This window comes from Cottoperca gobio, chromosome 16, assembly GCF_900634415.1.
Source record: "Cottoperca gobio chromosome 16, fCotGob3.1, whole genome shotgun sequence".
NCBI lineage: Eukaryota > Metazoa > Chordata > Actinopteri > Perciformes > Bovichtidae > Cottoperca > Cottoperca gobio.
Window position 1 is genome coordinate 3013517 of NC_041370.1, and position 15034 is coordinate 3028550.

At 42.4% G+C, this 15034-nt stretch overlaps 1 protein-coding gene across 2 annotated transcripts; it reads left to right on the forward strand.

Annotated features, from left to right (window-relative positions):
• The first annotated feature begins 74 nt into the window (after window positions 1–74).
• Window positions 75–8531, forward strand: gnl1 (guanine nucleotide binding protein-like 1). 2 transcript variants are annotated; one of them, XM_029452202.1, is made up of 12 exons: window positions 75–383; window positions 1137–1284; window positions 1836–1972; window positions 2084–2235; window positions 3302–3373; window positions 4361–4553; window positions 4753–4851; window positions 5045–5227; window positions 5475–5653; window positions 5899–6085; window positions 6213–6353; window positions 6999–8531. In XM_029452202.1, exons 1-12 carry the CDS (start codon window positions 311–313, stop codon window positions 7013–7015), a joined length of 1581 nt encoding a protein of 526 aa, XP_029308062.1. In that variant the 5' UTR covers window positions 75–310; the 3' UTR covers window positions 7016–8531. The 2 variants fall into 2 exon arrangements, with proteins under 2 accessions (XP_029308062.1, XP_029308061.1); XM_029452201.1 differs by having other exon boundaries at window positions 82–383; window positions 6459–8531.
• The last annotated feature ends 6503 nt before the right edge of the window (window positions 8532–15034 follow it).

The window sequence follows — 15034 nt, forward strand, 5'->3', positions numbered from 1 at the left end:
AGGCTACATTTAAGTGGTACATGTATGTAATGGTACGCGGTAGTAAGCTGTTTACTCGGCGTTAAGTGAATTCTAAATAAGATAATTGAAATGAAATCAAAATAATGTAAAGTCGGGTAGTTTGCGAACACTGAAATGTGGTCTCGTCCACCATTCTCTGCGGTCTGCAGTAGATATGGCGTCACTGAAAAGTGTAGGAGTCGAGAAACTTCACCCATGTATATAACGTCAAGAAGAAAGCTCTGTGGCAAGCTGTAGGCAGCAACTCGCAGTACATAGCTATATTTATTATCCAGCTTACTTTGTAACTATGCCCCGGAAAAAGCCATTTAGCAACAAACAGAAGAAGAAACAGCTACAAGTGAAACGAGAGAGAAAGAGAGGTAACTGTATGCGCCGTTAGCATTGCTATGCTAGCAGTTAGCAGTTATCTAACGGTTCTTGCCCCGCAGCTAAATGGAGTTAAACAGCTAAATGTCTGTCTGTGTGTGTGTTGGGTTGAGAAAGATGTTCTTGTAGAACAGCACACCACTTATTTAGCCTGTAAAATAAACCTCAATGCCTTGTGTTAGCTAACGCTAGCTGCAATATCATGACATTACTTGTCTTACTTGACGAGAGTAAGTAATACAGAACAGGCTTTTGCTACAGAAGCGTCTCAAAATGCACAAACATTAAGTTTTTAGACCTACAAAAGAGCCACATTAGTGGTGTACTGTCACGTAGACAGCACTTTACAATGATCGCATGTTGGCTCACAGATTTGCATGTTATATATTGAAGCACAGGACATGATTGTGTTTCCAACACGTGTGTTTGTGCTGAAAGCTGCTGAACATGAAGGAATATTAAATCACATGCGCACTTTGAACACGTCTTAAGGTCTAAGTTCAGTTATACCATCACGTGTTAGAAAGTGACTCATTCAAATAATAGAACATTAAACATTTTTCAGAGATGCATTTCATTTAAGCACTTGATTTGCAGAAGCAGTTTGGACTTTTTGATTTTAAATATGTATGAATGAATTGGGATTTGGCTAAAGGACACCTCAATATATCTGTGACAGCCTATATGAGTGGGGAAATGTTAAACTGTGATCCCTGATGTTTGCCCCCCCCCCCCCTGACTTCCAGGTGACACCGGTTCAGGGCCGAGCAGCCGCAATGCCAGTCTGGAGCGAGGAAAAGAGCGACAGTCGGACACCTCAGACAGTGAAACCACTGATGTGAGGAGAATAAATCAGCAGCCCTTGGTCAGAGAAGGTAGATATGACCCCAACAGGTGAGTTGTCGACTTGGTATCATTACTAATACTCCTTTTCATTTCCATAAAAGAATGTTATTGGGAAAGATACACGATTCCTCTGAGATAAATACACATTAACATGAGTTTGCATGTAATTAGAATAAGAGGCCAGTTTGGTAGCTCTGTATTTTAGTGGCTTAATTTGTTTTGAAATGGCTTTCTTGATTGCTCTAATGTTTTTATCTTCTGTACATGGTTTTGTGTTTATATTTTCTCTGGGTGAGACCAAAGACAATTGTCCTGCCTCCTGCCTGACACTAGTTTATTCTATTCTATATTAATTTGGCTTTAGAAAACATCATATGAATCAGAATCAGATCAACTATCACACACATAAAGTCCACAGTAAAAACAATACAACATACTCATAATAAAACACATTTGATCACATTGACACTGAGAGTAAACCATATTAAAATCTAATATTAAAGTACAAGTGAAGGGTCGGTGTTCTCACCTAACTGTGACTGAGACTTTTCTTTAGCGTGTGCTGTGAGGTGTTATTGACGCGCCCCTCCTCTCCACAGGTTCCGACTGCACTTTGAGAAAGAGAGTAAGGAGGAAGTAGAAAAGAGGAAAAAGGTGGCCAGGGAGAAGGTGCTGCATCCGGTCGCAGAGAAAGAACATGAGATCAGCATCGAAGACATCTTCCCCTCAGAGAAAGGTCTGGCTGTTTTTTTTAATGCTCTCCACATGACGGTCTCAAAATAAGCAGAGGAGCAGAGTAGGTCAATGGAGTGGGTCTCTGCTCTGAAACTTAATTATTCACCGCCAGGTCTTGGTTTCCCACGACGGCCGCCCTGGAGTTATGAGATGACCCGAGAGAACCTGCTGAGGAAAGAGGAGAAGTCGTACAGAGAATACCTGGATGACATGCACACCAGAAACCCAGCTGGCTCTCTCAGCCACTTTGAGCACAACTTGGAGGTAAGGTAATAAAGATAAATATAAGAAGATAAGGATACACTCCTGAAGGCTTTTTGACAAACAAAGTGGTAACACTGTACGAGAAGGTGGAAACTTACCAACATCATTGGTGGCCTTGCTGGAATTTTGCACGTTGACACTAGCATTGCAGTTCTATTTTTAACTTTATTTATGTTGCACCTTTCATACATATGCAGAGTGCTTCACAGAGCACATTAAAGCTGCAAAGACAAAAAGATTTCATTTAATGCCCCAGTTCAGATCATTGGCCTGTCTTTGTGCCAGCAATTAGTCCAAAGCAAGTAAAAGTTCACTCCATTCTTTGTATTTAATCATCCTTCAATCAAGGCCAGACCTCGCTGACTTCTCTGTGAGCCAGATTGAGTCCATATATTATCGTTCTCTGGTGCACACACTTGCGTTTGACCCTCTTGGCCCTCCGTATTAATTGTTTTCGTCAGTGGAGAGCGGTAGGTTTAGCATGCAGTCATCTTATGAGATCTAGGTTTTAAAAGCTCAGACTGCCAGCACATTTTTCTGTGCACAATGAGTAGTTATGAATCCTGTTAAACCCTTTGACATCAGATAACATGATGTAATGCAGCTTGTTTTTGAGTGGCCTGCAAACTGATGATTACCTTGCAGACTGTCGTCATAAAGACATAACACCTGAGGTTGTTATGCATCGTATAACTAGAACTACAGCACGTACCATGAACAGAATATTTTAACGGTGATCACAGGATCTGTAACGACTGTGTTGCATGCCTGTGCATTGCCTTGTATTTTCCACTGGGGACAAAGTACCATTTTAACTTGCATGCTGAGAGATTGCTCAGTTTGTTTGCTCAGGCTGTGAAAGTGTTAAGACTATTTGTCAAAATCAAAAACTCTGCCGATCATTTAATTTGAAAGCGTGGGCCGAGCAGCTGCTGGTGTAATAAGTGACTCTGTAATCTACAGATGATGACGATAATAATCCTAATCTTTCCTAATAAACTGTAATCCTGAATAATATACTTTGTTAAGATATTGAACGTCACTTCACGTCCCACTTGTTTTGCAGACATGGCGGCAGCTCTGGCGAGTGTTGGAGATGTCAGATGTCATCCTGCTCATCGTGGACATCAGGCACCCGGTAGGGTAATCCTGTAAACAGCCTGTCGGACGGATCGACCACTAGATGGAGACACAGTCAACATCCATCTGATTACATGACATGTTGTTCATTATGTATCAGTTTATTTCAAATGTGTCGTGTTCAAATCAGACAGACTTCATTTTCATATTGACAGGACACACACGTGTGTGTTTAATGCTTTGATGAGGAAAGTGTCAAACGACTAAGGAGAAATATTGACAAGATGGAAAGATTTAAAAACAGTTATCACTGAACACAGAAGTCGATTTTGGAGGCAGAGAAAATGAGAAAATGATCCAATCTGAGACTTCGACTTCACAAACTGAAGGTCTAAACCTTTAGAAGTAAAAGTGTGTTTTCTGGGGCTTATTGTTTGCAATAAATCAAATCGTTATATTTAATATTTGGATAAATTTTAACCTCCAATCAGCAGTTCAGTTTCACAATGTCTCCCAATATTTCACATTGACTATTTTATTTCCATCATAAGAAAAAATAAATTGTATATATTTTTACATATTATATTTATATATATTATATAATATATATATTATGTAATATATATATTATATTATATATATTTATATTACATATTATATTATATATTATATATATATATATATATATATATATTATATAAATATATCTAATTATTATTATATATATATTATGTAATATATATATTATATTATATATATATATATATTTATATATATATATCTATCTCTCTTTTTGTCTTTTTTCTTTTTGTTTTGTAAAACTGAGGGAAAATAGTTGCATTCAAGGTACCGCTGTGTTCAAAGTGACTCATGATTTGATTCCAAGTTAAATTAAACCCAGTTCCTTGGTGGTAATTATCAGCTCACAGATATCGTTAGTTTCCAGTGTTAATGTAAAGTTAATAAGATATGATCTAGTGGTTTATGTGTTGAATGAGCCATAATGACTATTTTAATGAGAGTTGTCGTTATTTAAACAATCCAGGTGCTGCAGTTCTCTCCAGCCCTGTACCACTACATCACAGGAGAACTCCAGAAACAGGTGGTCCTGGTGTTGAACAAAGCCGACCTGTGTCCTCCCCCCCTGGTGATCGCCTGGAAACACTACATGACCTCCCAGTTCCCCCACCTGCAAATAGTGTCCTTCACCTCCCACCCTGGACAGCCCTACAGCACAGGTGAGGAGGGAGAGAGTAGAGCGAGCGTTAATGTGGGGACCAAGTGGTGCGATGTGAAGAGGACTGAGTGACACACGCAAGATAACATCAGACAGACGTTGGGATTTAAATAAACCTGCCAGTGTGAATATATCTGAGTGCAATATCACCAACATAACCCTGCGATCAGAATAACCATCTGTCTGTCTGCTGGCTTTAGTGCTCCAGAAGAAGAGGATGAGGAGGAAGGCTGACTGGAGTCACTCCGGAGGACCTTTAGATATCCTGAAGGCCTGTCAGGAGATCACAGCAGGGAGAGGTGGGTGTGTGTCCACTCTCAAAGGGATGGTGTGAAGTGTATGTTTGAGTTACTGAACCAGAGTCGGTGTGTTATTTAGAGTACATGGTGGTACGCACGTCCGCCGTTTGGAGAAGCAGACAGGAGTCACCTGTCAGGTGTCCACTCTGTCATCTTGTGTTGATCCTTTAAGTGTTCCCTCTTCTTTTCTAAGTTGACCTTTCCAGCTGGGAGAAGAAGATTATGAGAGATGCTGGCGCTCAGCGACTGGATGGCGAGCGGCCAGACGACGGAGGGGAGACGGTGCTGATGGAGCATCAAACTGACAGCGCGATGGAGATGAGCAGCCCGTCCCAGGAGCTGTACAAAGATGGGGTTCTCACTCTGGGCTGCATAGGTGTGCATCTGAGTTCTTAGTGAAAGTTTGCAAACCAAATCAGTTTCCAAGAAACGTCTCGACTGGGGGGTTTCCTCAAGAGCTTAACGGTTGTTTTTTATTTGTACTTTATGAAAGTCATCGCATCAAAACATTAAGCATCTCTCCAGTCCGCTGCAACACGTCACACTCGCTTCACTAACACAATTAGAGAAACAACTTATATAATATATATAATATATAAAAGACTCCTTTTATTTCCCTGCAGGCTTTCCGAATGTGGGCAAGTCCTCCGTTATAAACAGCCTGGTGGCGAGGAAGGTGGTGAGCGTGTCCCGAACCCCAGGACACACCAAATACTTCCAGACCTACTACCTCACCCCGACAGTCAAGCTGTGCGACTGCCCCGGACTGGTTTTCCCCTCCGTTGTGGACAAACAGTTGCAGGTCGACGTCCCTTTTGTTTACTCGCTTGTTTAAGCTCGATATAAACGTGATGATGTTGACGAGTGAACTCGCACACCTCTGGGAAGACAGATTATTGATTTTAGACAAACTCTCTTGTTATCTTTCGAATGCTGAACCTTTGGGTAACATGCTTTCGGCATTTTAAAGTTTTAGACCTTTTTATTTTATTTATTGACTTTTTTCGTTCTCCCTCTGGTCTTTATTGTTTCTTTAATTTTCTCTAGATTCTGGGGGGCATCTACCCCGTGTCTCAGCTGCAGGAGCCCTACAGCTCGGTCGGTTATCTGTGTGAAAGGACTCCTTTCTTTTCTGTGCTGAAGCTCAAACATCCCAGTTTGATGGACAACAAACCCCATCTTGGAAACCAGAACTCTGAAGCGCTCGAATGGACCGCCTGGGATGTGTGCGAGGGTGAGTCTCTGTGACGCCCGCCGTCGGAGGGAACCACCACTACCTCAGTACACCAAGTCATGGCCCGTTATGGATAAAATATAAAATGTCACACTGTCAATAACACCCGTCATGTGTCGCTCTTTAGCGTGGGCAGAGAGGAGAGGCTACAAGACGGCAAAAGCAGCTCGCCACGATGTTTACCGTGCAGCCAACAGTCTCCTGCGGCTGGCGATTGATGGCAGATTGTGCCTCTGCTTAAGACCTCCTGGCTACAGCTGTCTGAAAGGTAATAATGAAAAGCCTCTTCCATGATCCATCATTTCAGCGTCAGGTGTGTTTGAAAGGGGAAAGCGTCCGCTGTGTGTGGGGTTCATTTACTTGTGGTCTGCAGAGCACTGGGAGAATCACCCAGACCTGCCGGAGATCATGGCTCTGCAGGGACGCATGACGAAGGAGGAAGGAGAGAGGGACGACGACGACGACGGGGAGTCCAGCACAGAGCCGGAGGACGAGAGAGACCGGGACGCAGACGATGATGAGGATGGAGATGATGAAGATGAGGGGTTTGGACATCCAAAGCCGAAGGAAGATAAGCCAGCTGGCTTCACTGTCAACATGTACAATGTCCTGCGGGAAAACGAGTGCGAGTGATAACTGAGGGAAAGACGAGCACACGAGTGGTTCCTCTGTTTCATTCCTTTTTCTTTCATTCCTTCTCGTTTTATCTTCCATCTCCACTCCTCATGTCATCGACCTTCTCTGAACATCACCGTCATCTCTTATGATTACTTCCCCCCCCCTATAATATACAGAGCATACTCATGTGTGCCATGCTGTGCCTCTGCTCTGCTTCTTCATCCGCAAAGCTTGTTCTGTCGTGTTGCTTCTAGGAGCGGGTTTGATTTAAACTTCTTATTTTTTTTGCATGTAGTTCTCAGAAGAAAATGAACAAAGTAACTTCCCCTCAGCCTTCGTTCAATCAACCGGCTTTCAATCCAAGTGACTTCACAGCTGAGACGCCAAAGTTCAGGAGAGGATGATAAAACATATCGGCTGCAATGTCAATAAGTCGTCATTCACTGGAGCCGCTCGCTCTCAGAGCAGCTGGAGATTTAACACCTCGACTCTAAATCATCTTTATGGACCACAGTTTGTCAAGCGTTTGGTTAAAGGGTGGGGGTGGGGGGGGGCTGGAAATGGGAGATATTGGGCCATAAAAGTGGAATGAATAAAACCAACATTTTACGTACACAGTTTGCAGTGAGCAGTATTCGAGGTTCATGTATCTGAACGTGGTTTAGATAATCCTGTATCTGAGAGTGAGATTTTATTTGGTGTGGTTCTACACAGTCAGCAGGAAATGTTTGGGATGGGGGGGGGGGGGGACCAGGCTGCTTCAGGAGTTTAACTTGTAGTGTTTTAACTACTACAAAGATGATCCTTAGTTGTTGGAGATCTACAGTATTCAGCGCAGGAGTCTGGATTCAACTGTTCCTGCAGTCGGTTACAGGAATAGTTCGACATCTCGGAGAGTTAGACGAGAAGATCGATGGCGCTCCGGTAAATATGAAGGTGGAGACATTAGCTTAGCTTAGCACAAAGACTGTAAACGGTAGGAAACAGTTAGCTGTTCAAAGGCAACAACACTTTGGGGCTGAATTATTATGAAAAAAGATTTGATTGCAAATATTTTGACTAAGATTGCACTTGTGATATGATTCATGATAATGGAGGAAATTATAATTTTTGCATCATTATTCTCTCTCGTTGATAAATATATTAAAATGCTGATGGTGTGATTTTAGTTTTGTTTTTGCGAGGATCTGTACAAAACCAGATTTTTTTATTTTTTTTAGAATGATATTTTGACATTTTGCCTCTTAAGATTTGGATATTGTGGTTTTAATTTAAAGTTTGATTACATTTGTAAAAATGACACGTTGTGAAACAATCCTGCACAAGTGAACAACAACAATCCTAACTAAGTGGAAAAGCGTATTTACCTAAATGTCGAACTATTCCTTTAACTGTCCGTCATTGTAAATAACATTACACACTCATCCGTGTTGTTTTATGAACTATAACTTCGACAAACTGCGCCGATCTCTTAATGTTGTGCAGACAATTCTCAGTCAACGCTGTGATTTCATCTAATTATCCCTTGAGATTAGAATAATCTTCCTCTCGACTGATCTCTCGTCTCTTAGTGCTGTACTCCTGCTGTCGTTCCTCCTTCAGCACGGTGCTGTGTTACTGTGTAATGCATCACGCTGCAGCCACATGCAGTCATTTCTACCATCGCTACCGTGTAAAGAAGTTCCTCAACACGACCATGTGAATTTGTTTTTCTTGAAATAGTTGGAGAGTGTAGTGTGAAGGCTCGAGGTGTGTTCAGGCTGCAATCCTCATTTCATTCCTGTGACTGGACTGCTTTCTGCAATAAAAGAATCCTCTCAAGCCGTTACAGGTGTCCGTGAGTGCTTCTGTGTTGCATTTAAACTCATGTCAGAAATATCTTTCAATGACACCCTCCCAGGTATTTTAATTTAGAAACAATAAAAACTTCTTCATTTCAAATGCACGTAATTAAACTGAGCTGTGAACTTTCCCCTTTAAGTGTTGTGAGAGGAGCTTTGTGATCATAGTGCACGTCTCGGGCACGTCTGGATGGGCTTTGTCACACTAATTACAGTTTGCCAGAATACCAAATAGACGTCTGAATTTATTCTCATGGAGATGTTTGTGCTTTCTGGTTAAAGTTGTCTCTTGTAATTAGTGAGGGGACTTCCTGTTACCAAAGACGGATAATTACTACGATGACATTGGCCGATACTGCTGCATCATACTCGGATCTAATTAAAGTCTAACTACTTAATTGGTAAACTTCAAGGTTGAGCAATATTTGAAGCATATGGTGTGAAATAAATTAACATTTACACACAAACACAAAATCAGCTGAGAATATTTGAAGCTTGAACTCTCGTCGTGTAATTATTTGTAGAAAAGCAAATGTTCTGCTAAATATTGATGCTTATGGAGGAACTGTGTCAGGAGCTTTGTGATGCATTATGGGATATAACTCAACCCAACCCAACTTCATTGTGATTGTGCAGAGTTCAGGTACAAGTTAGTGCATTGAATGGTGCTTTAAACTACTATAAATATGTAACTCAGCTTCAGTTACTTTGCAGATTCAGATTATTTATACTAAATATAAACAAACTAATAAATTATGGATTAAGATACTCAGCAGTATAAAGTAGCTGAAATAATCTCCACCTTTAGCAGCTCTAACATACTTAAATATTAATGCAATAATAATTATAATCCAGTAATAATATAATATAATAATAAATAATAAATACATTTATATAATAATAAAATAAGATTTTCAATGCAGGACTTTTACTTGTAACATAATTAATAATAACATTAATTATATTTTAATGCTAATACTTTAATAACTAAATACATATATAATAATAAGATTTTCAATGCAGGACTTTACTTGTAACATAATTAATAATAACATTAATTATATTTTAATGCTAATACTTTAATAAACTAATAATATGATAATAAATAATAAATACATTTATATAATAATAAAATAAGATTTTCAATGCAGGACTTTTACTTGTAACATAATTAATAATAATAGTAATTATATTTTAATGCTAATACTTTAATAAATAATAATATGATAATAAATACATTTATATAATAATAAATTAAGATTTTCAATGCAGGACTTTTACTTGTAACATAATTAATAATAACATTAATTATATTTTAATGCTAATACTTTAATAAATAATAATATTATAATAAATAATAAATACATTTATATAATAATAAAATAAGGTTTTCAATGCAGGACTTTTACTTGTAACATAGTATTTCTACACTGTGGTATTACGTCTTTAATTTACCACATATATATATACATATATATATATATATATCATGTTTAAAAAGCCTCACATATTGTTTAATAAGCTGCTTTAAACGCGCTGCACACGTCTGAAGAGAATCAACAGTCTCTTGAAAAGATGCTGCTGTGGGATAAATAGTGAGTTTACTTTAATTAAAAAGTGTTTGTTTGTCACTTGTACTTTTCATCTTCTCCGTGTGTCCTACACGACAGGAGGAACAACACAAACAAACCTCCAGGCTGTGTCCACTGCACCGCTGCTGTTATTACCTCTCCCACATCTCCCAACGTCTAATAGAATGATTTCCACAGCCATGTGTTAAAGATGTGAAGCATTACCTTGTGATTTATGTCTCATTTTAAGTAGTCTGAATATAAAGTCATTATGGGATGACTGTGTTGACAGTGTTTGTGGAGTTATTCACACTCTTGACGTCTCTCCAGTCGTCCTGTCGCAGTAAATCTGCCTGCAGCTATTATCTAATTATGTCTGTCGTGACCCAATGGGCAGCGAGACGGTGTGATGATAATCACCACTGAGGACCGCCACAATCATTATTTACGGCATGGAAGTGGGTGGAAATCCCTTAATCTTGCACAATTTGGATTCGGTGCCAACTTGCATGCTCACGGATGCTGTTCGCCGACTAGATAAACTCAGAGGATGGAAGAGAGGAATCATCTGGAATGATTTCCGAGTCGCAGTCGGAGCCATGAGCTGCTTAATTTCCCCAGCTAGAGCGCTAACTATGTTGTGGCCCTCAAAACCTGTATGGCAGTAATTACAGCCAGACAAAGACCCCAGATTTACTGGAGCATGACACCATAAATTTCCAAAGTGTTAATTAAAATCTGCTGTGCTAAATGTCTTCACTGCCAGCACTGGTCACGCCTAAAATGCCCATGTGGTTTGAATATGATCTTTGCTTTTCTTTTCTACTTGGAAAGCTTTCTCATGACGCAGTCAGAGTGTTGTGGGGACTCTCTCTCTCTCTCTCTCTCTCTCTCTCTCTCTCCCCCCCCCCACTCCCCTCCTCTTATTTGCCACATTCTTGCTCCCTGTGTGACCCCCGGCTAACATGTTGGCGGGACCGGAGAGTAATGAATCGGTTTCATAAGAGAGGTAGAGCATAAGCAGAGCAGAAACATTCATTAGTTGGTTTTATATGGTCCCCTGGGCGCTGCACACACACACACACACACACACACACACACACACACACACACACACACACACACACACACACACACACACACACACGCGCAGGTGAGATTGGGAACGTCAGGATGAGGGAGAACAGTTAGTGTTGCCTTTAAGGACACAATCTAATCAGATGTCGCAGCTGGTTTAATAGAAACAACAGTCTCATTATCGTTCATTGTACTTTTACAGCTCAGCTGGCAGGTACACCTGTGTGGTCACTAGAGGGCTATCAAAGCCAGCATTCCCCTCTGCTGCAGTTAATAGTCAGGTGCACCGGCGGATCACGCTTCTCATTTGTGCTGTTAATAGTGTGAAGTACGTGTTACCTGATACCACCATCAGATTTATCACCTTTACTAACGGAGGGTCACAAACTGCCTACGAGGGTCAGCGCTGGAAGAAGTATGCTCGGGGTGGTGCACAGACGAGGGGTTTCTGGTTCTGTTCTGTAATTATTGTTTTGTTTTGGATCATCTGATGTGAGAAGTTTAAAGGTGAAACTCTCACAGACACCTGTCGGGCTGCGGATTGTTTTCATTATCGATTCATCTGCCGATTCTTTTATAGATTCATTGATGAGTCGTTTGGTGTAGAAAACGTCCAGGGGGGATGTCTTTAAATATCTTGTTTTGTCAGGACAATCATATGAAACAGAGAAACACTGGAGTCAAGTACGTTAAACGTGTATTTATGTGTAGTGAGTGAGTACATGTACTCAGCTACACATTAATCATCTCATGAGCTCTATGGGTTAGGGTTAGCTATATGTGATGAAGTACATTTAGCCTCTGTACTCTTCTGTACTTGTAATGGAGTGTTTAGATTGTTGTATTGTTCTTTTTACTAAAGTAAAAAAGGATCTGAGAACTTCTTTAACCACTGAGAATCTGCCAAGGCCACAGATTCTTAAAGAATGTGAGAATTTGAATGACTTTTAAGGTCTTTTCAAGTGAAATCTTCGTCATCTGAACGTGTTATAAAGACATCATGGTCACGACACCATTCACACATTCTGTGATAATGAAACAGATGATCAGCGCTTTAGCAAACCGTCCCAGCATCTTGTCAGAAACTGCATTTGCCACAGCGAGCGTTCAACACAATGTGCACAGAGCAGCTTTCCATATTCCTCCTGCAGAGGGTCGCAGCCCGGCAGCTGCGTTTGTTTGTTCAGAGGACTTGTGCTCGAGTGTGGACGGGGCCTGCTCGCAACACAGCTCTCCAACACTCAAAGCACTGCCAATGCAAACTGCAACTTTATGTATTTCTATTGTCCCAGTGTGTGTGTGTGTGTGTGTGCGTGTGTGTGTGTGTGTGTGTGTGTGCGTGTGTGTGTGTGTGTGTGTGTGTGTGTGTGTGTGTGTGTGTGTGTGTGTGTGTGTGCCTGGTGGTGCATGAATGAGAGATCTTTAGCCCCTGGCTCGAGTGTTTGTCTGTGACCCTGTTTGTGAGTTGGAGCCCATGTGTCAATAGGTATTTTTAGCACCACCTCTCACTGGATTGCAATGGCACCCATTCGCACCCCTCTCAGTCCCTCCTCCTCCTCCTCCTCCTCCTCCTCCTCCACCCGCCCCGTCCTCAGCGGCTTCCAAACACGCCACAACATTCACTCTCACTGGAAGGAGCCAGCAACAGTCTGCCTGGTAAGTGGGGTGTTTTTAAAACAAAGCCAGAGAGTTTGAGATCCAGCAGAGACGGGGAGCAGATCACACTCGGTGTTACCATGGCGACAAAGTCGTCAGACAAGGCGTTCCAAAATTGCTCCAGTATATTAACATTAGTTCTGTTTATCCCTTGGGCTTTGTCCAATTTGAATATTAATTAAAATAATTAAAGGATAGCTATAAGTATATGTCTTTACACACACAGACACACACACACACACACACACACACACACACACACACACCATGGGAACAAGACATGGCTGCTCAGGGATCAGCGAAGTCAAACTACTGTTTGAGCTAAAGACGGGGGGGTGTGGAAAGGCTAAACATGTAATTGGTAAAGACAGAAGGGTGGAGATGAGAGAGCACATCCGAAGGTGGTTAAAGGGAATCATTCCCAAAGCTCTATTGTTAGCGACGCAGAGAGATCGCAGAAGAAAGGGAGGCCATTCATTCAACTGCTGGCTCAGACAGGTGAACAGGGAGGAGAGGAGGGAGGGACGGGGGGGGGGGGGGGGGGGGAAGGGAAGTCGAATCCTAGAGGGGCACAGTTTGAACAGGGGGCGACAGTTGGAGAGGAAGCCTCCCAAATGCCATAGCACAGGCTGTAGTGGTCCACACTGTCAGATGTGTGTGTCCGTGTGTACAGAGGGGGTTTCTGAGGGAGGGGGGGGGAGAAACCTGACACCCAAAAAGAGTCGGAGGAAGAGGAGACACAAGTGCGCTGCTACAGCTGAGAGGGTCTCCAGGGACTCCAGACTGTGTGAGGGGTCACCCCCCCCCCCCACCTCACTACCCCGCTCTCTCCCCACATTCCCCTGACAACACTGAGCTCATCACACTTCACACACATCCAGCTGCATGATCACGAGGGATGTATCCAGATACCACGCTATCTTTGAGACTCTGCATGGAAACATTCGTCTGTATGACATCACTCCGCGGCGTGTGACTGCTTTCAACACAACGCAGACACGGCTTCAACATAGACCCACTCGTACTTATACAAGATCATCAACACACAACACAAACAACACAAAGCTTTATGGGTAATTAGTCCTTTTTGAAACACTTTAAACGAAGACGATGATGAAGGAAGGTTTGGTCCACGACTCTACAGGGGGGTTGGGTGACGAGTTAATACAAAACAAATACAGTAGATGACACAAATGTCCGAGCATTAATCAGCACAACCACAGAAGAAGAAATGAGATCATTTGTTTTGCGAGTCTCGAAGCCTTCTTTGTATGCTGACAGAATGAGGAGCCGTAAGTCGGTCGGCAGCTGGAAGGCCAGTCAGCCAAACACTCAGATACGGTTGAGGACAGTTTGTTTAAAAGCATCTCTGAAACCTTCCTCCTGCACTCTGCAGCCCCCGTGCACCCCCCACACCACATGAAAAGATGTGCCAGACACATTTTGAGTGCATACGTTGCCACAAAGGTTTGTACAAGCGTTGGGTTCCCAGACGATGAATCTTAATATCTTTGGTGATCCTCAGACTCTCGGCTCCGAGCGTCACAGAGCTGCTCGCACACACTCTTCATCTGGTCGGGAAAATATATATCAACAAGCCAGAAATAGAAAAACAACAGAGAGGAAACGCAGACGGCTGAGAGCTCTGTGGAAAGTGAGAGGAGCTCACGCGACCGTTTTGCTCACCAAACACCTAAAAAAGAGAACTCCAGGACTGACGCACACCCTGACCCCTACCCAGGAACCTCCCCCTGAGGCAGACGCTGACCCCGTGACCCCTGACACCTCCACCGCTCCCAGATCCCCTCCAGGGGCCAATCAAATATAACCTGCCCCGGGCCCGTGACACGGATACTGACAGAGTACAGACAAGCCCCGGTACACAGACATCAGCGGGGAACACAGGGGTGCATCAGGGGGGAACACAGGGGTGCATCAGGGGGGAACACAGGGGTGCATCAGGGGGGAACACAGGGGTGCATCAGGGGGGAACACAGGGGTGCATGTAGAGCTGTACATTTACTCAGACACACACTTTCACACATGCATGTTTAAATCAAACCTCAAGTCACACATGTGTGCGAAAGACGGACGTATTTTAGTGGTCGAACGGAGCAGCGGGGCCCTCTGGAGGTCTCGTTGACGACCGCAAATCAGAGACATTTATTGGTTTTGGGTATTCCCAG